The sequence below is a fragment of the Oenanthe melanoleuca genome, chromosome 1, assembly GCF_029582105.1.
Source record: "Oenanthe melanoleuca isolate GR-GAL-2019-014 chromosome 1, OMel1.0, whole genome shotgun sequence".
Lineage (NCBI taxonomy): Eukaryota > Metazoa > Chordata > Aves > Passeriformes > Muscicapidae > Oenanthe > Oenanthe melanoleuca.
In genome coordinates, this window is record NC_079333.1 from 111826128 (window position 1) to 111848234 (window position 22107).

A 22107-nucleotide genomic window follows, 5' to 3' on the forward strand; every position below is an offset into this window, starting at 1 on the left:
AGAGCTAATCATGTTAATGAGCATCTGGTCTGGTGCCGGGGAGGTCAGGGAGCCTCGGGGGCTCCCGGCTGGAGCCCCGCTCTCGGGTCCCTGCCGTGGGCAGTTGGATTTTCCCGAGGCCAGGAGCACCAGGAGGAGGACAGTGGCACTGAGGGCAGCCTGCTGGTCCCAGCACGCCCACCGTGCCCCAGCAGGGAGGGAAGGGGTCAGGATGGGGGACGAAGGAGCAGAGGGGAGCTCAGGAACACCGTCAGGGAGGGGGGTGGCCCTTTCCCCTCTCTGCCCCAGCTGTGCTGGCTCATGCTTTCCTGCAGAGTGAGCAGCCCTGTCCGAGCAGCGGGGTGGGAGCGGCTCCCCTGGTCCCTGAGCGCTGCCAGCAGGGCTGGGTATGCCTTGGGGGCTGTGCAGAACAGGCTGGGGCTGTGCAAGACTCGCTGTGGGGTGTTGGAATCTGAGAGCTGAGGACAGCGACTAAACAGGTTGGTTCGGGCAGGAACAAAAAATGGTAAAGCAGAGAAGGAAGGATGGAAGTGGCTGGTCACTGCGTGGGTCTGGCCACATCCAACACCTGACAGCTGCACAGCCAGCCACTCCTGGTTCTCAAACTCTGTAACTGTTTCCCAGGCTTGGGGGCACTGTTTGGTGAGGGGGGCACGTGTGGCCTCAGTCACAGCGTTTGGAGACCAGCGAGAGCCTTACGTGTATGTCTGTGCATCCAACATGGATAAGCAGAGCCAAAGCTACTGGGCAGACTGGTGGGATCACCAGAGCACTGGGATCCCCAGTGCATGTCTGTGTGTGCTGGTGCCTGTGATGAGGCCGTGGTTTGGGGAACTTCTGTGTCCAGGTGTCCTCAGTGGGGATCCTGGGAATGGGAGGTACCTGCTGGGCAGACGGTGTGTCCAGGTGGGGCTGCAGCAGCTCGGGGTCCCTGCACAGCCCTGCCCACAGCCCTCACCGAGGGCAGCAGGATGGGATGGGGCTGCCTGTGGCATGTGGGAGCAGCTGTGTGCACATGTGGAGACGCCTCCCACAGCTGTGTTTGCACGTATGTCTGTATGGAAACACACTCAGCCTTGCTGCTGGGCCCAGGCATGCAGCTATGGTCCTGCTGCAGCTCCACTGGCCTTGCAGGGGAAGGGCTTGGCAGGATGCAGCCATGGGTGTGGGTGCCACAGCCTGGCCAGCCCAGAGTGAGGCCCCCATGGTGCAGGTCCAGTCCCCTCCCCTTCCCCACCAGTCCCATGGTAACATGGTGCCAGTCTGGCATGAGCCCCCGGCAGCAGGGACGGGGCTGTGTCTGTACAAATGTGTGGTTTATTAAGGCATTTTTTGAGACGTTGGCACTTGGGTTCAGGCTGCACTGGTGGCCCCTGCGCGGCCGTGGGCAGCGCTGGTGCATGCAGCTCCACGAGACACAATACAAAAGGTACAAACGAGTAAAAACAGGAATTGTAGTACACTGTGTAAAAATAAATAACTGGGGGCTCAGTGACCCCAGCCCAAAGCAGGGTGCATGTGTCTGACCCTTCCTGTGGCGTGCAGGGTGACCCATCTGTGTCCCCATCCCAGAGGTGCAGTGGAGCTGTGGGCAGCTGGGGCAGCACAGGGTCGGGGGCATGGGGCATCCCATATGGGACTGGGGGGCACTGGGTAGCCCTGGAGTGCCCCCAGGGGGCTGGGGGACACAGGGCAGCCCCAGTGTGCCTCCACGGGGCCTGGGGAGGACGATGTGTCCCCACAGTGCTTGTGAGCAGGACAGAGACGGGTGGGGGTGCCCACCCCGAGAGCTGCTGTGGGCTGTCCCCGTGCCACGGCAGAACTGTCTTCCCCTCCCAGGGCACCTCAGGCAGGGTGGGCATGGCCCTGTGTTCCCCTGGTGCCCCTGTCACTGTTGCAGATCCCTGTCCCCTGTCACTGCCCTGTGCCCCGGACAGCACCTGGGACCCACTGGCATGCGCCAGGACCCCACAGCACAAGGGGGTGAGGGGCTGACTGCGACAGATGGAGCTGCAGCCACAGATGGGAAATGGGGAGGACGGGCAGAAGTGATGCATTTGTCTGCTGTGACAGCTCCTCTGCGGCTGGGGCTGCAGCCACACTGCAGACATGCTGGGTCTGGGGACAGTGTGACGGGAAGGGGCATCCCCCACCTCTGCTCAGTCATGGGGTGTCCTCCCTGAGCCCCAAATACACTCCTGGCCAGATTGGGCACTCAGGGCTGCCGTGGGGCACCCCATGCTGTTCCAGCCCTCACTGTGCAGCCGTGGCCCGTGGGAATCGCAGCCCCCAGGACAGGAGGGCTGCAGCCCCCGGCCCGATGCACGGCCGCTGCCGCTGAGCCGAGGGCTCGGGAAGAGCTGCGGTGGGGGCAAAGCGTGCTGCGAGTGCTGCTGCCTGCGTGACCGCTGTGCACAGTGCCGGGAGATGGGGAGGGCCCCACCGCAGGGGCTCCCTCCGGGCCCACAGCATGCAGAGTGCGGGTGCAGAGCAGCCCCGCACAGGGGGCTGGGGCCAGGGCAGGGGGTTCTGGCACCTGGACCGTGTTCTGGAGGTGGCCCAGACGGTCCTGGGGAGCAGTCATGTGAAGGGAAGGCCAGATGCCCAGTGTCCCCACTGCGGCTGTAAGAGAACGTGCTGGGCGATGTGGCTTTTTGGGGTACCACCCCCCACCTGTGCCCCTGCAGCTGCAGGCTGCCTGCTGGGCCTGAGGTGCGTGTGGGTCACATCACCACTGCTCCTGAGGTGGGACTGTCCCTGTCAGCTCTCCCACAGCTCTGCCAGCACCACTGTGCTGCCCGTACCTGGGCACTGTCCCTGCCTGGGACCCCTGCCCAGACAGGTACCTGGTCCCAGGAACAGGGTTCCCACGCTGAGCACGGCAGGCGCCTCCCTCCCAGCACCACAGGAACCATCCTGAAGCTCTGGGCAGGAGATTCCCTGCATGTGTCACCTGCAGCAGTGGGTAATGAAGGGCTGGAGAGACCCCAAAGGTTCTCCTGTCCCCACTCAGCCACAGACAGGGAGCGAGACGTGGGCACTGCTGCATTCTGCCGCAGCTAGCCCGGTGACTGTCCCCTCAGTGAGTGTCCCCTCCCGGCCAGGGGCAGGGTCACTCCTGCAGGCAGCGTCTGTGCCCTGGGGCATCGCGCCCTGCCCTGGGACACCACCCTGAGCCATGGGGCATCGTTCCCTGCCCCAGGAGCTCCTAGGGAGGACTCAGGCTCCTCATGCACCCGGGCTGCTGCATGGCCCCGGAGCTGGGTGGGGCAGGGTCTGGGCCTGCAGCCCCTGGCCCAGCACCCCTCAGCTCCCGGCCACTCCCGGAGCACCGAGTACCGTGAAGCACCATCCTGCCCAGCGCCACTCTGAGCCACTGCGAGCAGCACATGGACCATCACCCCGGGGTGCCAGCACTGGGGTCAGCAGTCCATAGGGCACCGGCCAGCTCAGGGTCTGCCAAGCTCTGGAGAGGGACTGGGTGACAGCCCCCAAGGGCATCTGCGGTCCCTGGGGGCCCAGCCAGGCACAGCGCTGGGAGGGGGATGAGCACCCATTTTAGCAGCCCTGGGCTGGGCCCCGCTCCGGCCCCACAGCTGCGGGCTGGGGCAGAGGAGTCCAGCTCTAAATCCTGAGCTCGGCCTCCTCGGGCGGCTCCAGCGAGTGCTCAGCGCTGATAGTGGAGGCGGACGGTCCCTGTGAGATGCCGAAGGGCGAGACCACAGGGGAGCGGGCGGCCAGCGGGGACAGTGATGGGGAGAAGCTGGGTGACATGGCGGAGGACGAAATGGAACCCTCGTGGCTGATGGGCGAGCGGCGCAGGGAGGACGGGTGCGGGAAGGTCCTGCCTGGCGGTGGCTTGGGGGGCACAGACTTGGCACCTGGATGGGCCACCGAGGTGATGAGGGGTGGGGGGTCGATGCGGGGCTTGGGCTCTGCCTTGGGCTTGGCTGGGAAGGGCTTGCGCAGGGAGCTCTCATCCTTGAGGCGGGCGATCTCCGTGAAGACACTGGCCAGCGGCTGGAACTGGGGACACCAGTTCAGCAGGTAATCCCAGTTGTAGCTGCCGCGGAGCTCCTCATCGCTGGCCACGATGGCGGTGAGCGAGCCCTCCACGGAGGGCTTGCCGTCCTCTGGAAAGGCGTAGTCCTGGGGCTGCGAGGAGACGCTGAGGCCGCAGCGGACACCCAGGAAGGCGCTGCCCCCCCCGTCCTCACGGTACAGCTGCAGGGGTGGCCCTGGCAGCAGCAGCCCGGAGCCCTTCTTGCTCTTGAACCACTGGGTGCTCTCCAATGCAGCTGGCTCACAGGAGATATCGGAGAGCTGGTCGGCATCCTGCTGGATGCCAGAGTCAGGGCCGCGGGCGGCGATGTGCTCCTGCATGGAGGCTGTGATGCTGGCCACGCGTGGGTACTCGTTGATCATCCGTATCTCGTCGTCCTCGGCGGCTTCAGCAGAGCCACGGCCGCTGGAATGCGAGGGGTCCAGCGAGCCGCCCCGCGTGTAGGGCCCCGCCGGCTCGGCCCCGTACCCCGGCAGTGCCTGGTGGTAGATGTGCTCAGCCCCGGGCAGGGCTGGATCCTCACGGCCCAGCTTCTGCAAGGACCCGCTCTGTGCACGGGCCAGTGCCCCCTCCCCCTCCGCCTTCTTGTGGCCCCGGCGCTGCCGGGAGCGCACCAGTGCCAGCACGATGGCCACGGCGGCCAGCACCACCACGACACCCAGCGAGGCGGCCACAGCCACCAGCAGCAGGTTGAGGTCGGGTGCCAGGCCAAAGGAGGTGTGCGTGACGTCAATGGTGACCTGCGCAGAGGCCACCCGGGAAGCAGGCAGGGGGCTGCGCGCCTGCACCTCCAGGCTCATCTCCCGTGGCTCCCTCTTGGCGCGCCCAGCCCCGCCTTGGGGCTGGCTGTCCACACGCAGGTAGATGGAGCCCGTGGTCTGGTTGATGGCAAAGTACGGTGACGGCTTTGCCAGGGTGTACAGCACCACACCGTCAGCCCCCTCATCCTCATCCGTGGCCAGCACTCGCCCAATGCTCTGCCCTTTGTGCGCGCCCTCAGGCACCTCGAAGTTGAAGGAGGGGCTCAGGAAGATGGGATCGTACTCGTCTTCCCCTGTCACCAGCACCCGCACAGTCACAGTGGCCGAGGCGTTGCCAGCGTCAGTGGCCCGAACCAGGAGCTGGAAGGCTTTGGCTCGCTCGTAGTCAAAGGTGAGGCGGGAGCGCAGCTCCCCAGAGCTCCCATTGACAGCAAAGGCGTCCCGGCCGTCCCCCATGGCGGGGTCCCCTGCTGCCTGCTCCAGCACCGTGTACCGCAGCTCCCCGAAGGCGCCGGTGTCAGCATCGACAGCGCGCAGCGTGGTGACCAGCGTGCCGGGGGGCAAGTTCTCCCGGATGCTGGCGCTCAGCACCTCCACTGGGAAGTACGGCTTATTGTCGTTGATGTCCTTCACCTCAATGGCCACGGGCACCAGTGCAAAGTGCCCGCCTGGTGTGTCCGTGGCCCGCACCACCAGTGTGTGCAGCGCCTGGGACTCCCGATCCAGTGGCCGCACTAGGCTCAGGGCCCCTGTGCTCTCATGAAGCTGGAACAGCCCGTGCTGGTCACCTGAGCTGATGGTGTAGTGAACGTGGCCACGGGGCCCGGAGTCGGCGTCGTGCGCCGCCACCCGCAGCAGCTCAGTGCCGGGCAGCGCGGCCTCGCTCACCGCGGCGCGGTACTCGGCCCGCGAGAACACGGGCGCATTGTCATTGACGTCCTGCACGGTAATGAGCACGGGCACGGTGGCACTGCGCTGCGGCAGGCCCCGGTCCGAGGCTGCCATGGTCAGGTTGTACACTGGGATGGCCTCGAAGTCCAGGGACTCCACAAGCACCAGGGCTCCCTGCGTGCGGAGCTGGCCCCCGGCCCGGGACACCCGGCTCTCCACCTGGAAGGCATTGCCGCCGTTGCCACTGACGATGGTGTAGTCAAAGCCAGCATTCTCCCGGGACAGGTCGGCGTCACCCGCCTCCAGCGTTAGCACAGTGGTGCCTGGGCGCAGGTCCTCGGGAACAGTGGCGTTGTAGCATGGCTCCTGGAAGCGGGGGCTGTGGTCATTAACATCCAGAACCTGGAGCTGCACTGTGGCCCAGGATGAGAGGCTGGGAGAGCCGTGGTCACGGGCCTCCACCACCAGGTCCAGGGTGGGCTGGCTGGCATTGAACTCCACCTGCCGGGTGGTGAAGAGGGTCCCTGTGGAGCAGAAAGCCAGGGTCAGCATGGGAACCAGTGGGAGCCGGGAAGGGTCCTCCTGCTGGAGGAGCATTTGATATGTCTGCCTCAGCAGCCACACCAGACAGAGACCTCGTGAGGGTTTGAACAGGGCCAGCTCGGCAGCACTCCCCTCCACAGGCACCCTTAGATCGACCCATGAGAGCACCAAGCCCACGCACCATTGCTGGGGTCGATGGCAACATCAGGGCTGGGCACAGCCAGGTGGAAGGTGATGTCCCCATTGCTCCCCGAGTCAGGGTCGGTTGCGCTCACAGTGAGGATGACACTGCCAGCAGGTGTGTGCTCTGGCAGCAGCACCTGGAAGAGGAGGAAACCCCAGTTAGCATCTGGATGCCCCCCGCCCAGAGCCCCCAGCATCACTGGAGGGGGATCTGGGGCTCGCCAGGCAGCCAAAGCCAATGTCATCCAGCCTCTCACTGGCCAGGGAAAGCACAGGCAAGAGGTCTGTGCTCTTAGACCCTTTAAGTGTTCCTGGAGCTTCCCAGCCCTTTGCCTGGGCTCCAGCACTGCAGCACACACTGCCCAAGTCAGCCTTCAATAGGGACCTGCCCAGCTCTCACCACAAACACTTGTCTGGGCTGTGGCCCATTTCCCACCCCTTCTGGCCTCCCCACTATGCTCATCCATTTCTGCTGGACCTTCTGCATCCAGCTCTGTCCCTTGCAGGGGCGGGTCCCAGGCTCACCTGCCTGGTTTCAACTCCTTCTATGCCACAGTGACAGCATGAGGGATGCCAGGGTGCAGATGTGGGTCAGAAAGCAGGACCAGAAGGGGCTTGGACCCATCCTCTGCTTTGGGCAAGCGGGCCAGGCAGCAGCTGCAGAGGGCTCGTGGGGGATGGCCCCTGCTGGCTGGCACACCTGCAGCATATACCTGATAGAAAACCTGGGTGAAGGTGGGCACATTGTCGTTCACATCCTCCACGAGCACGGTGAGGTTGGCCTCGGTCTCGTGGCGCGTGTCGGAGGCGCGCAGGGTGAGGGTGTAGCGGCTGCGCTGCTCGTGGTCCAGCGGCCCCGTCAGGGCAACGCGGCCCCCGTAGCGCAGCACCCCGAAGGTGTCTGCCGCCTCCCCCTCCAGCAGCAGCGTGTAGGAGAGCGCAGGGCCCGAGTCCACGTCGTTCCCAGTCACCTGGGCTATCTGGGTGCCCAGCAGAGTGTCTGTGGGGAGCAGACATGTGAGCGAGCACACCCACCCCTGCCCAGCATACCTGGCTCACCTGGTGGGAAACCAGCTCAATCCAGAGCCTGAGCAGCAGGAAGAGGGGAAGATGCCATGGGAGAGGGAGATGGCAGGGGCTTGGCAGGGCAGGTGGAGGGCGGCATGGGCACAGGAGGACTGTGAGCAGGCAGGGCAGGTGTCTGCAGCCAGAGTCCCAGACATGGGGCAGGGGCCAGGGCTGAGTTGGTAATTCAGGTTGCTCACTCAGGACACAGCAGCAGCACAGGGGTCATGCTGGAGAGCTCAGGGGGCTTCAGAGGGTCAGTGTGACCCAGCCCCTGACAGGGACTGGCCTGGCCTCCCTGGGGGCTCCTCCCCACCCCACGGTGCCCATCGTACCCCAGCTCTGGCCCTCAGTGCTACGGCACTCACTCTCAGGGACACGGATCTCCCAGGGGACTGGGATGGTAGGGCTATTGTCATTGATGTCCATCACCACCACGGTCAGCGTGGCCGAGCCCATGAGCGGTGGTGTTCCTCGGTCCATCGCTGTCACCACCAAGCTGTGGGCAGGCATGAGGGTCAGATGTGTGCCCACACGTGTGGGGGAGCACCTCACCAGTGTACAGCTCCTGGGACACGCACTGCACACCTGCATTGCACCTGGGACATGAACTGCAGGTGTGCACAGGCTGGAGCGTGTGCATGTGGCGGGGAAACTGCACAGCAGCTCAGAGTCTGGGGTGATGGACGTGAGCAGTGCCTTCCCTGCAGATGTTTAAGACGTGTACTCAGTGCTCTAGTCTAGTTGACAAGACGGTGATCAGTCCCAGGTTGGACTCAATAATCTCAGATGTTTTTTCCAACCTCAGTGATTCCATTATTTGGAGAGCTCACGTGGGGCAGTGGGTGTGGAACATGGAGAGCATGCTGGGACAGGGCAGCAGGTGTTTGCACACCTAAGGCATGTGTTGAAGTCTGGAAGGTGTGTGGGTGCAGGCAGAGCACCTTGCAGGGTGTAAGCAGCTGTCTGGGGCTCTCTGGCTGCTGAGAACACTTGGAGCCTCTCTGGAATGGCAAGGGATATGTGGATGGAAGCGATACCCCAGATCTCCACATCAGGGAAGAGGGCAGAGGAATCCACAGCCATGGAGGCACATGTGCAAGGGGAGAACACGAACTGGGGGACCTCACCTGAGCAAGGTGTGTGGGAAAGGGCAGGAGAGGCTTCAGATTCATGGTGGGGTGTTTGCCATCATTTCCCATACATGTGGCTACAGTGGATGGACATGTCCAGGGTGTGCATACATGGTGAGGAGCCCAGAGGGCCTGTCTGGATGCAAGGGAACATCTAGGGGAGCTCAGGCTAGTGCAGGGGTCTGGAGCCATGTGGCAGGACACAAGGATCCTGTGCTTGGAGGTGGAAGAAACTGAGCAGATGCAGTGTGGATTAAGGAGGTGGGAAGGGGAATGGATGAACCTAGGGCCCTCTCACAATCTCCTCAGCTCTGCAGAGACCTGACTGAGCTGTGCGTGGGCTCATCTTGGCCATCTGGCTCCTGTGTCCATCACTCCCACTGACCCTCAGCTGTGCTTCCTGATAAAGCCATTTACAGCCAGGCTGGGACAGCTTTGGGGGCACCAAGAACAGTGCTCCCCATGCCTCGGGGCTGTGCTCCACAACTCTGTCCCTGGCCTGGCATCCCCTAGCCTGGCTGCACTCACCGGGTCTGGGACCAGATCTCTCTGTCCAGGATGGCAGCAGTGGTGATGGTGCCAGTCTGAGGGTCAATGTGGTACAAGCCCGGCATTGGCAGGGACTGGTTGATGGCATAAGTCACCTGCCCATTTGCTCCCTGGTCCAGGTCATCTGCCAGCACCTGCAAAGCCACATGAGATTCAGCTGTGCAGCCCAAGGCAGGATTTGTGTGCTGGTGCCCACCCCAGGCCTCTGCGGCCCCCATTCCGTAACTCCAGCCAGGCCAGGGCTCAGGTGTTCCTGTTTGTGCCCTACCATACCTGGATGACAGGTGAGTCATAGCTCTGTGACTCCCAGATGAATGCCACGTAGTTCTGCAGCTGGAAGCGGGGCAGGTTGTCATTCACATCCTGGAGGTTGAGGTTTATGGCCATAAAGCCAAAGGAAGCTGCAGTCTCTGCCTGGATCACCAGGCGCAGCCGGGGGCTGGCCTCGAAATCCAGGCTACTGGAGTCCTGCACTGAGATGGCACCTGGGGGAACAGTGGGAAGGGTGGGGTGATGTACCAGCACCATCCATCCATCCATCCATCCATCCATAGATCCATTCATTATCCATCATCCATCCATCCATCCATCCATCCATCCATCCTTCACTCCACCCTTCCATCCATCATCCATCCATCATCCATCCATCCATCATCCATCATCCATTCATCCATCCATCCATAGATCCATTCATTATCCATCATCCATCTGTCATCCATCCATCCATCCATCCATCCATCCATCCATTCATATATCCATTCATCATCCATCCATCCATCCATTCATCATCCATCCATCCATCCATCATCCATCCATCCATCCATCCATCCATCATCCATCCATTCATTATCCATCACACATCCATCCATCCATCCATATATCCATTCATCATCCATCCATCCATCCATCCATCCATCCATCCATCCATCATCCATCCATCCATCCATCCATTATCCATCATCCATCCATCCATCCATCCATCCATCCATCCCTCCCTCCCTCCCTCCCTCCATTCTCAGGTGGACAGGACAGACACACTGAGCTCTTCCAAGCCCTCCCCACACTGCCAGCTTCTCATAATTCTCAAGGGCTGCGCTGAGTGATAACACCCACACCTTACTGGGGACAGGCAGTTCCTGCTGACATTACAGCATATGACAATCCCCCCAATCTGGAGACTGCCCCAAAGGTGTGGAGCAGAAAGAGCTGTTCTACCATGACATAAGCTCATCCATCTCCAAGCCAGAGACACCTCATGCAGCTTTGAGTCCAGTCAGAGCCTCACAAAGTGCTCTGAGGACCCCCACTGCCACCAGCCTGAGCCAGGGACAGCTAGGCTGCTGGAGCGACAAGGTGCTGCTGTCCCACCTGAGAAGGAGGAGGGCAGCCAGCAGGATGTACTAAACGAATCGACAACATTCCTATGGGCACATTGGGACACCTTCCATTATCCCAGGTTGCTCCAAGCCCTGTCCAACCTGGCCTTGGTCACTTCCAGGGATGGGGCAGCCACAGGTTCTCTGGGCAACCTGTGCCAGAGCCTCACCACCCTCACAGGGAAGAATGTCTCCCCAAAATCCCATCTAGCCCTGCTCTCTGAGGTTTTGGGAAAAGGTCTGATTATGGGGGACCACAATTGCACTGGGAGCAATGCTAACAGCTGCAAGTTAGTGACAGAGCAGTGTCCACATTCCAGTACTAACATCCCTCAACTAACTGGTACAGAGTGTGGACAGTGTTCCTGTGCCCTGGGGGCCCTGAGCAGAGCTCCGCAAGTGTTCCTGGAGCTGTACCTGAGCTGGGCTGGATCAGGAAGGTGTTCCTCTCGTTGCCACTGATGATGCTGTAGGTGATGTGCCCCGAAGAGCCCCCTGTGTGCATGGCCTGTACACTCACCACCTCAGTGCCTGGGAAAGCAAAAGGGTATGAATGGACAGTGGACCTTTGGAGCACGTAGCAAAGGGTCAAGCATGGCATGCAGGGCAGCATGTGCTGTACCACAGGAGCACCACTCTGCCTGAGGACACTGCTGACAGGGGACTGAAGATCTAAGGTTAATGTTGGGCTGGGAGCCTGGTGTCACAGTGCCTATCCATGGTTCCTCAGTGGTCTCACTGTGACCCTGGAGACCTTCTGGGACAGCTGTGGCTGCCTACAGTGATCTGAACACACTGAGACCAGCCAGCCTACAGGGACACCACCCCGACCAGCCTAGGCACCACCCAGACCCTGCAGTTCCTCGGGTCTGCCCAAAGCATAACAGGACTTCCCCGGAGCCCACAGTGCTCTCTGGGCTCCCCACAGCGCCTCCCACCTCCCCTTGTGCCCGATCCCTTTCCATCACAGCACTTTCTGGTCACTGCCAGTGGGTACCTGGGGCGGCATTTTCGGCCAGGGCCACGTCCCTGGTGCTGCGGGGAAAGCGCAGCCCCTGGTAGGGCTCCTCCTGCACATGGATCACCACCACCCCTGTGGAGGAGAGCGCCGGCTGCCCCAGGTCCATGGCCAGCACGAAGAGCGTGCGCTGGCGCTGGCTGAGCTCGCCAAGCGGCTGCAGCAGCTGGATGTCCCCCGTGTAGGAGTTGATGGCGAAGGCGGAGCTGGGCGCGGCAAAGCGGTACAGGATGGAGGCGTTGGCACCCGCGTCCCTGTCCTCGGCCCTCAGGGTGGCCACCACCTGCTTGAGCGGCGTGTGGCGGGACAGGTTGACGGTGAGCGGGCTGTGCAGGAAGGCCGGCACGTGGTCGTTGACGTCTCGCACCACGACGGTGACGCGCACGGCCGCGCTCTTGGGCTCCCAGGGCGCCGAGTCCACCGCCTTGGCCAGGAAGCTGTAGCTGGGCTGGCGCTCCCGGTCCAGCGCCTGGGCGCTCCGCACGCGCCCGCTCTGCGGCTCCACCTGGAACATGCCCAGCGACTCGTTGCCCAGGTAGTAGGAGACCTGCCCATTGGTGCCCTCGTCCGGGTCTTCGGCCACCAGCTGCAGCACCAGGGCTCCAACTGGCAAGTCCTCTGGCACCTCCACCGTGTAGCTGGCCTGAGCAAAACTGGGTGCATTGTCATTGAGGTCCAACACCTGCACAGTCACCGACATGGTAGCACTGCGTGGGGGGGAGCCGTGGTCCTGCACCACTACAGTGAGGCTGTAGGAAGCAATTTGCTCTCGGTCAAGGGCATGTGCAGTGGAGAGGACACCAGAGACGGGGTCTAGGCTGAAATCCTGCCCAGGGTCTCCACCTAAAAAGGAAGAGGAGGAGGAAGTAATAACGCAGCATGCCTGTAATTGGAAAGAGAAAGGCCCTGGATAGCATGAAGGCCACCACCATGGGGTCTGGCTCACTCTAGAGTGAGCCCCAGTGGGAGTGGGCCACTGCTGCTGCCATAGGGAGTCACCAGACCACCTGTGACAGGATACAGCAAAAATCTGACTTGGAAACCTGTGAATTAACAGGTCAGAGCAGCAAGGAGAGGTGTGGAACTGGTCTACGCCTGGGGAACTAGACACAAGCCTGGGGAATGAGCCTGTCCAGATCTTAGGGCGCTCTTTACTGAGCAAAGAGCTGAGAGATGGCAGCAATGCCATGCAGTTTGGAACAGGAAAGAACTGACATGGAATGGGACTGCTGCTGTTGATGTCCCTAGATCCAGGGAAGCCCAGGGAGAAGTCCCTGCCCAGTCCCACGCTCCCAGTGCAGCTCACCTGTCAGCCGGTATTCCAAGCGCCCGTTCTCCCCACCATCGGGGTCAGTGGCCCGCAGGGTGTAGAGAGCCACACGACTCTGGTTCTCAGGAACCTCCACGGAGCAGGACTCGCTCTCCAGGTGGGGTGCATGGTCATTCTCATCCCCCACAGTGACCCACACAGTGGCCTTGGTGAGGCTGGGCGGCAGGCCGGCGTCCCGCGCGTAGACTGCAGGACACAGGGGCTGCCTTGACCAGGAGCTACGGCCACGGCGGCTGTATGCCAACACCCAGCCACCCACGGAGGCCAGGCACGACAGCATCAGCATCCCTGCAGCCCCAAACCTCCCCATGGTCCTGCTGTGCCCCACAGCCCCTCCTCCTTCCCCACGGCCTACCCTCCCTGCAACACTCCCCACCCCAGCAGCAGGAAGCCCCTGCCTACCCCTCGACCCCCTGCCTGCTCCCTCCCCTTGCCTACTTGTCAGCACGTGCTGCTCCTGCTCCTCCCGGTCCAGGGGACGCGTGGTGACAATGAGCCCCGTCTGTGGGTGGATGGAGAACGGCCCCCCAGAGAGACCCCCATAGGACACCTGCCCGTTGGCACCTGCGGGGACAAAGGTGCTCTGATGGCGGCCCAGCAGCAGCAGCCCCAGCACCTCATGTGGCTCCCAGTGCTGCACCTCCCTGCTCCCTGCTCTCACAGGCTGGGTGAGAGGGTGGGCTCCTCCCTGGTGCCAGAGGTGTGTGTGGTGGTCCAGCCTAACCCAGCTGGTGGGAGGTCAGATGGCCAAGGAGAACCCACAGAACAAAGGCCATGGGCCGGGGGACCAGAGTGAACTACAGTCCTTGCTCCATTCCCCCTCTCTCCCAGGATTCAGCCCATCTCCGACCTTCAGGCCAGGTGCTGATCCTTCTCTCTGGTCAGCCAGGCTCTCCAGACTGGCAGAAGGGAGCAGGTATGCCCAGACCTGGGGCTGCCCCTCCAGACAGGCCCTGACTGAACTGGGCGGCTCACCCTTGCCTGCATCCTCACCCAGATCCCGGTCCGTGGCCAGCACCTGCAGCACTGGGCTGCCGGCCGGCAGGTTCTCCATGATGTGGGCCTCATACTCAGGCCTCTCAAAGGCAGGAGCCTCGTCATTGACGTCCAGCACCAGCACAGACAGCAGCTGTGTGGCAGAGAGGCGTGGGAAGCCGTGGTCCGTGGCCACCACCGTCAGGTTGTGTTGCGCCACCTCCTCCCGATTCAGGGCCCGCACGATGGACAGCGCACCTGTGGGCCCAGGAGAGGGGCGAGCTGGCACCAGTGGCACTGGGGCTCATGCCTTGGGACTACTGTGCGGCTGCAGGCACTGCGCTGTGCCAGGACAGAAGGGTCTCAGGAGACAGCAACACCGTGCTGTGCTTGGGGCTCCCTGCAGCCCCAGTCTCACTGCTCCAAGCTCCCCAGCCCACACCCTCCTCCCACGCACTGTGCAACATCCTCGTGCACCCCTGCACCTTCCTCAGCCTCCATGCTCCCAGTATCCTTGTTTCCAGTCCTGCACCCTCTGTGCTCCCAGTATCCCCACCTTCCCTCCTGCACCCTCTGTGTTCCCAGTATCCCTGTCTCTACCCCTGCAATCTCTGTGTTCCCAGTATCCCTGCCTTCACCCCTGCACCCTCCGTGTTCCCAGTATCTCTGTCTCCACCCCTGCACTCTCTGTGTTCCCAGTATCCCTGCCTCCACCCCTGCACCCTCCATGTTCCCAGTATCCCTGTCTCCTCTCCTGCACCCTCTATGTTCCCAGTATCCCTGTCTCCACCCCTGCACTCTCTGTGTTCCCAGTATCCCTGTCTCCATCCCTGCAATCTCTGTGTTCCCAGTATCCCTGTCTCCACCCCTGCACCCTCTGTGTTCCCAGTATCCCTGCCTCCACCCCTGCACCCTCTGTGTTCCCAGTATTCCCGCCTCCAACCCTGCACCCTCCATGTTCCTGATATCCCTGTCTCCACCCCTGCACCCTCCATGCTCCCAGCACCCCCGCCTCCCCTCCTGCCCCCTCCGTCCCTCACCAGTGCTGGGGTTGAGGTGGAAGCGGCCATCGCTGTTGCCCGCTCGCAAGGAGTAGCTGACACGTCCGTTCTCTCCCAGGTCGCTGTCCTGGGCCACCACGTGCAGCGCCACGAAGCCGGTGGGCTGGTCCTCCATGACGCTGACGGCGGCGGGCGAGAGGAAGACGGGCGCGTTGTCGTTCTCGTCGGTGACGAACACGCGCGCGGTGACGGCGGCCGAGCGGCGCTGGCTGGCGTTGCGCGCCTGGTCCGTGGCCTCCACCACCAGCAGGAAGGAGGCAGCGGCCTCGCGGTCGAGGCCCTGGCGCAGGCTGAGCTGGCCCGAGCGGCTGTCCAGCTGGAACGGGGCTCCGGCCGGCTCCAGGTGCAGCAGAGCGTAGCGCACCTGGCTGTTGGGGCCCACCCCGTCCCCGTCCAGCGCCTGGAAGGTGAAGATGGAGGAGCCAGCCTGGGCATTCTCAGGCACCACAATGGTAATGGGGTCTTCGGGGAAGGTGGGTGCCTGGTCATTGCAGTCCTGCACGTGGATCTGGACCAGCACCAACCTGCTGGAGGGATAGCCGTGCTGCGTGTCCTCAGCACTCACCTGGAGCACGTGCCGTGCCCCAGCTTCATAGTCCAGCTCACGGGCAGCATAAATCTCCCCTGTCATACTATCAACCACGAAGGTGCCATCCCCACCACCTCCTACCACCGTGTAGGTCAGTTGTCCTCGGGCAGTGGCGTCCGGGGGGGCCACTGAACCAATCACAGACCCCGGCTTGACCCCCTCGAGAGGCTGCAGGGTCAACACGGTGGCATCAGGCCGTGGCAGCATGCGGGAGGATGGCAACACCTGTGAGGAGAGGAAGGAGTGAGGGGCACGCACAGGGGGCTGTGTGCCAGGGCACGCTCTGGAACACAGGAGGGTCCCTCTGGTCCTCAGAACACACTTTTCACTGTGCGGGTGCCTGAGCCCTGGCACAAGTTGCCCACAGGTGGTGGAGTCTCCAGCCTTGGAGACGGCCAAAAGTCACCCAGACAACCCCATCTGAGCAGGGGGCTGCAGAAGGTGACCTTCACAGGTGCCTTCCCTCAGCCCTCCTTGGCTCTGTGACCGTGTCCGACACTGCAAAGCCAAGACGGCAGCAGAAACAATTCTACAAACAAGCAAAAGTGAGTAAGAAGAGAGGTCACGCTCATCCTGATGGAGGCACAGAAAGAGAATCCAATATGGCTGCAGAACAGCTCTGATAACAAGAACAGTTATAGACATAGTGTAAAAAGGCAATGGTATAAAATATGTCTTTGGTGGTTGAATGCAGATGTGACAGGCTAACGCCAGGCTCCACTGAAGGGAACGTGGTGTATCACACCCACCTGGGCTGGAACTCAGCTCTGGAGCTCCCACACTAGCGGGGGAAAGGCACAGAGAGGGGACAGCTGTGTGACAGAAAGGACTGAGGACCAGCTGGCCCAAGGGAGCAGTGGGCAGGGCTGGTAGAGATGGCACAGCAAGGGCAGTCAGATGGCCTTGGCAACTGCAAGGGCATGGATGAGCAGATGTGAAACAGTGTTTGGGGGGGAGTGCCTTGACAGGGAGAACCACAGCCTCCGCTCTAAAAGGAAGCTCATTACTAACAGCAAAGAAAGGATGTAGCTGCCTGGGCAGTACCAGGCAGGGAGTACCAAAGTGACACAGACATCAGGGACATCCTGCAGGTCAGAATAAACACCCTGCAGGTTAGAACATTGGTTTCAGTAGACACTGGGAGGAGTGGAAGTCTCTGTGCAGGGAACCTCAGATGTCTTTCCTGCACCAGAGTATCTAGGACAGGGTCGGCTGTCTAAGACCTGGAGAAGGCAGAACTGCAATTGGCAGCTCTTTGGAAATGAGAACAGGTGCAGGAGCATCCCTTCCCGGCCCAGGTTCTCCACGTGGATTTTAGGGCTGGATCAACAGCTGAGCAGGAGCAGAGGGTGCCAAGGGGTGAAGGCGGCAGAGGATGAGGAGGTGGGGAGAAAGGCTGCCAAGCATCTGGATGGTGCCTTCCAAGAGGCGAGTGAGGGGTAGCTGGCAGAGGGCGGAGAGCTGGCGCAGCACAGGGGCAGCCGGTACCTGCACGCGGACGATGGCTGACGTGCTGCGCGGCGCCGCGCCGCGGTCGCTGGCGGCCACGGTGAAGATGTACTCGGCACGCTCGGCCCGGCGCAGAACCGCGGCTGTGCGCAGCTCCCCGGTAGCGCCGTGCAGAGTGAAACGCTCTGCCCAGGCTCCTGCAGAGAGAGGGGAACGTGGCTGCAGAAGGAGGGCAGGGCAGGGAGGGGCAGCGGAGGGAAGCGTGGTGTGGGCACCCCGGGCCGTGGGCACCCGGGTGACGGCTGTCGGGCAGAGCCGCACACGTCTGCCAGCCCTGGAGCTCGTACCTATCAGTGAGTAGATGATGGTCCCGTTCTCCCCCTCGTCAGGGTCCTTGGCCTGCAGGGAGGCGACCAGGAGTCCCGATGGCTTCTCTTCCAGCACCTGCCGCACGGCCCGGGAACAGTTGAGGGGCACAGGGAACCTCTCAGATCACCCCACAGCCCCCCAGGCAGGGCATGAGGTCTGCACTGTCTTGCACCAGCCCTCTACCTTACCCACAGCACAGACCCCCCGCAGGACCCACAAGCAGTGCCTGAGGCTGGGAACATGGAGGGTCCCACAGCAATAGGTCAGGGGAGGTTCTGCCTCAGCAGCCCTCCTTCCCTTCCCTCCCATTTAACAACACTCTCAGGGTGGGAGCACACTGCAGGGCTGCAGGACGGCACTGCCTCTCCCCTGCTACACCCTGAACCTCTGCAGGCAGTAGGTGCAGGGCTCCACAACAGCCCTGGTTCTCCCTACCCCAACAGACCCCTTCAGCTGCAAATGCCAGTGTGGGAGCCCTGACAGCCCAGTGCCAGCCCCCCGACCACAGCCAGGATCTAAGCAGCTCCCACAGCTAGCCAGGGAGGTTTCCCACCTCTGCAAGTGCAGCTGGCAGATCTTCTGGGGCTCAGGGACCTCAGCTTGGGGCTCTTCCTTTCTCTCCTTTGTTCCTGAGTAGCACTGCCTGTCTTTAGGCACTTTAGACCCCCATTTTATGACAGTGCAGCATGAGACCATTGAGACATCAATCACATGGGCTCAGGTAACCTCATATCCTGGGGGGAGCTATCTCCTTTGCCACAGGGATCACACATTACAGCATTGCACACCTTCTCTGGATAGCTATGGAACTGGATGCACCCCCTCACTGTCCCTCAGCACCCATCAGGTTTGGCATCATCCTCAGCAAACATCCCCTCCCCGCTGCAGATCTGCCCCCTCCAGCACATTCTCTTTGGTGGAACAGGATTCCCACTTGGCATGGGCTCTGCTGTTCCCTCCGCCCCAGCAGATGCCAAATTCCCACCTCAAGGGAACAGATCTCACATTCCCGTCCCATCAGCACATCCTGTGGCAGAGACCACCCTCCCAGACCCAGCTGAGCAGAGTGATCTGTGCCACTTAATACTTCTAGGAAAAGGACAAGTGGAATCCAAGCAGGGCTCTGGAGAAGAGCATGCAGGTCTCCGGGTGGAGGTGAGGGCCAGAGCTGTTGCCCAAGCTGCTGGGACTGTGCTGAAGCCCTGGGAGGGGAGACCAGAGGAGCTGGACTCGTTCAGCCAGGCTAAGCTGTGCTGGGACTGTGCTCTGTAAACACTGAGAGAGGGAGGGAAATTCCAGGGAGAGAGGACAGCTTTTTAAGCAAAAACACAATATTGGCACAAGAACAAATGAGTATAAAATGGTCAGAAATTAGTTTAGGCTGGAAATGAAGAGATGTTTTCTAGTACCAGATCAAGGAATCTGGAACAGCCTTTCACAGCAGTGATGGAGGCGCAGTCCTAAATATAGCCTGGCCCTTGATGAAAGCAGGGTCTGTGTGGACACCTCTACATGGGGCCACGCTCCAGAGGCCCCTTCCAACCTCTCCCTGCCACAGGCTGGGGCAGCATCTGCCCCCACTGCCCTCAACCCAGACTTGAGTGGCTCCTGCTCAGCAGGCAGGGACACTCTCCCCTTCCACGAGGAATCAGACCCCTTGGAGAAAAGCAGACATGTCCGAGGAGTTACACGAGCAACACCCACACAGCCCACGTACAAATGCCAGTCCAGTCACACAAACAGGAACAAACAGCAACAGCACTGGGCTTGCCTATGCAAACTGGTAAGACAGCGGCCACGTGGGCGTAGCTGGGTCTGCCCACCCTCCCCGAAGGCTGCTGGAAACACCAGCCTGGTGCCAAGCTTACAGCCATTCTGGCCACAAGCACAGCTCTGGCAGGGGCTGGCCGTGATGGACAGAAATGTGAGAAACATGGTACATACAGAACAATCCTCCTGTGAACTTCCCCGGCTCCCAGCCCACTGTGGCTCAGACACTTCCTGAGCCACAGATCATATTTGTGTTCATCAGCCTTTGATGGATTTTTTTTCTTTCCATGAATTCATCTAGTTTTGAACCCATGCAACTCTGGGCAATGATTTCACAATTTAATTACATTCTGCATGAAAAAGTGCTGCCTGGGTTTATTTTAAACCTGCTGCCCGGTCAGTTCTTATGGAGCTGCCTGGTCTTGCATTATAAAAAAGCAACTTCTCATTTCCCCACAACTCTGTGCACACCTTTGTGATAGTCCTGCAGCTTTGTCCATGCCAAAGAATGTTTGGAACCATTATCTGCTAGAGATCCCATTAACATCCTTTTCTAAACAGTTTCTAGCACTTCTGCTCACTTAGGCAATGGAACCAGGCAGAGAGTGTGGGCAGAATCTGAGCTGTGGGTGATGATACTTTCATTCATTCTCTGTTTCTTTTCTAATTAACACAGTGTTTGATTTGCTTTTTTGCCTGTCCCTGAGCCTTGTGCAGCACATTCACAAAGCTCCAGGCTTCTCCCCAAACAGAAGCAGCCAGTTCAGAGCCCACCACTAAGTGCCATCCTTCTGCATGAAACACGATCCTTCTGCAGTTCTGCACAGGGAGCCCTCACCTTGAATGCTGTAAACAGACCAGTGACCTTAACCATCATATCTTTGAGGGGATACAGCAGAACACCAGCACCAGGGGGACTCCCTCTGTGAAAACAGGCACCCTCTTCATTCCCTTTGCTCTCTCCCCTCTCCTAGCAATCATTCCCTGGGAGGATCCCTTACTGCAGACCCTTTGCAAACATCCCATGTACTGCCAGCGTAGGACCAGTGTGTTTCACCTTAGCAGGCTGCAGCTGATGCTGGAAGCTGCTGACACAGAACCCTCCCTCCTCTGCTTTGCCTGCTGAACACTGCCAAGAGCACTGCCCTGAGCACGTCTGCAAGAAATCATGCAGCTTTGTGTTATCATCTAGCTTTCACTTCTTCCTCCAAGTCTGTCTTCTACATCCAAAACATGGCTAACAGTGGGCTGTTATGGTGCTCCACCCTTCTGTATCTCTGTTTCCAGTACCTGCAAACCAAAGTGCCCAAACAGGTGTTTGCTGGGAGCTGCTGCAGCATTGACCTGCCCTCAGAACTCTGAACCCATCTCAGCCTGTCCTGTCCCCTGAAGGATGCATCTTTCACAGTCTCTTTGTAAGAGCAGAGCTCTAGCAGGGCACGTGCAGCAGTTTGTGCCCCCAGACCCTGGGATCAGCTGCAGGTGCTGCCGTGTGCTGTGTCACAGGTGTCCCTGCACAGGAGCGCAACTCACAACACGCCAGGTGCGAGCAATGCCAGACTGCAGAGCCCACCCAGTGCTCCCTCAGCCATGCCATGGCTGGCTGGTCCTGGCCTGCTCTGGTCCCAGAGCCTTGCTCAGAGACAGGGCCAGACTAACTGTGCCCCCTTTGCCTCCTCTAGGCTCTGGGAGATGTGCTCATCCAGGCCAAGCCCTGCCAGCAGCTTCACCAGCAGAGCAGGGTGTGCAAGAAGATGGTTGGGCAAGGGATGACTGCACCATAGAATGGGCAGGGAAACAGCAATGAACAGGGAAGGCCTGGCTGGAGCTGCAGTGTCCCCAGATCTTGTGGCACCAGTGAGTGACACAACACAGTCCTGCCTGCTCTGACCTGTCTGGGGTGCACAGCTCAGGCAGGACGTGTGACAGAGGGTGGCTGTCATCATCCTGGTGTTTCTGAACCAACTCAGAGCAAGGGCTTTGAGCACACAGCCTGATGTGCAGCAATGGCCCTCCAGCTGCGGCTGTCCCTGCTCTGTGCCGAGCAGACAAGGCCAGGGCCCCGCTGCCCACCCTGTTCTGCTGCTGCCAGTGGCCCTCAGCTGGCTCCCACGAGCCCTCGCTGCTCAGGACGCCCTCAGGGACACAGAGGAGCAGAGGTGGGCGGGGGGGCAGGTCCTCACCCAGTTCTCCTGAGCAGTACCTATGCAGCTGGGTCTGCAGCACATGCAGTGCCTGGTGACTGCTGCCTCCAGAGTGTGGAGAGAAAGCTTGGCTGGCACAGACAGTAGAATCACACAAAACGCTTGTGCATACCAAGCCCAGCTGGACAATGCTTTCCAGACCTCCCAGAAAGATGAGTGGCTGTACCCAAAATCCTCAAACTAGAGAGTGATAGCCTCCTGAGTCTCCCTGCTCACCACTGTTTACCCTGGCTCCTCTCTGAACCTGTGTCAGTTTCAGGTCTCCTTTTGCTGTCCCTGCCAACAGGCACGTGCAAGCCAAGAGCTTCTGCCTGCTGGCCAGTCCTGCTTGTGCCAGAGCCCTTCAGAGGCCCTGCCTGCTCTGTGCACCAGGATAGCTACATTGCCCAGGAACATGCCCCTCCTGCCACATCTCACATTTACCAAACTGCCCTGGCTGCTGCATGGATCTCATGTGTGCCTGCCCATCTCCAACCCTGAAACTCTCCTGGGTCCCCACCCCCATTTCCCCAGCAGTACCACCTGCCCCCACATCCAGAGGCCACCAGGCCCTTGCCTCATCGGTGCTCCAGCTGCACCCCTACCTGCACAGTTAGCTCCTGACCACTGCCCACGTGGAGGAAAGCAGGAGCGTTGTCATTCTCATCCAGCACAGTGACATAGATGGTCCCGGTGGCACTGCGGGGTGGTGCTCCCCCATCCTGCACAATCACCAGGAGCTGGAAGCTGGACTGCTGCTCCCGATCCAAGCTGTGCTTGGTGCTGACCTCTCCTGTGA

The 22107-nt window shown here is 60.9% G+C and overlaps 1 protein-coding gene across 1 annotated transcript in view; it reads right to left on the bottom strand.

Moving 5' to 3' along the window:
• Positions 1 to 1299: 1299 nt before the first annotated feature.
• Positions 1300 to 22107, bottom strand: part of DCHS1 (dachsous cadherin-related 1) — a 42844-nt gene continuing 22036 nt past the window's right edge. The window contains exons 7-21 of the mRNA XM_056482097.1: positions 21914 to 22101; positions 17334 to 17430; positions 17026 to 17183; positions 14928 to 15762; positions 13906 to 14145; positions 13351 to 13476; positions 12889 to 13098; positions 11562 to 12425; positions 10982 to 11095; positions 9462 to 9673; positions 9168 to 9322; positions 7875 to 8005; positions 7155 to 7441; positions 6440 to 6578; positions 1300 to 6239 (exon numbers count right to left, since the gene is read on the bottom strand). Coding sequence (XP_056338072.1) covers positions 3625 to 6239; positions 6440 to 6578; positions 7155 to 7441; positions 7875 to 8005; positions 9168 to 9322; positions 9462 to 9673; positions 10982 to 11095; positions 11562 to 12425; positions 12889 to 13098; positions 13351 to 13476; positions 13906 to 14145; positions 14928 to 15762; positions 17026 to 17183; positions 17334 to 17430; positions 21914 to 22101 — 6371 coding nt within the window. The 3' untranslated portion in view covers positions 1300 to 3624. The remainder of the gene's footprint in view (positions 6240 to 6439; positions 6579 to 7154; positions 7442 to 7874; positions 8006 to 9167; positions 9323 to 9461; positions 9674 to 10981; positions 11096 to 11561; positions 12426 to 12888; positions 13099 to 13350; positions 13477 to 13905; positions 14146 to 14927; positions 15763 to 17025; positions 17184 to 17333; positions 17431 to 21913; positions 22102 to 22107) is intronic.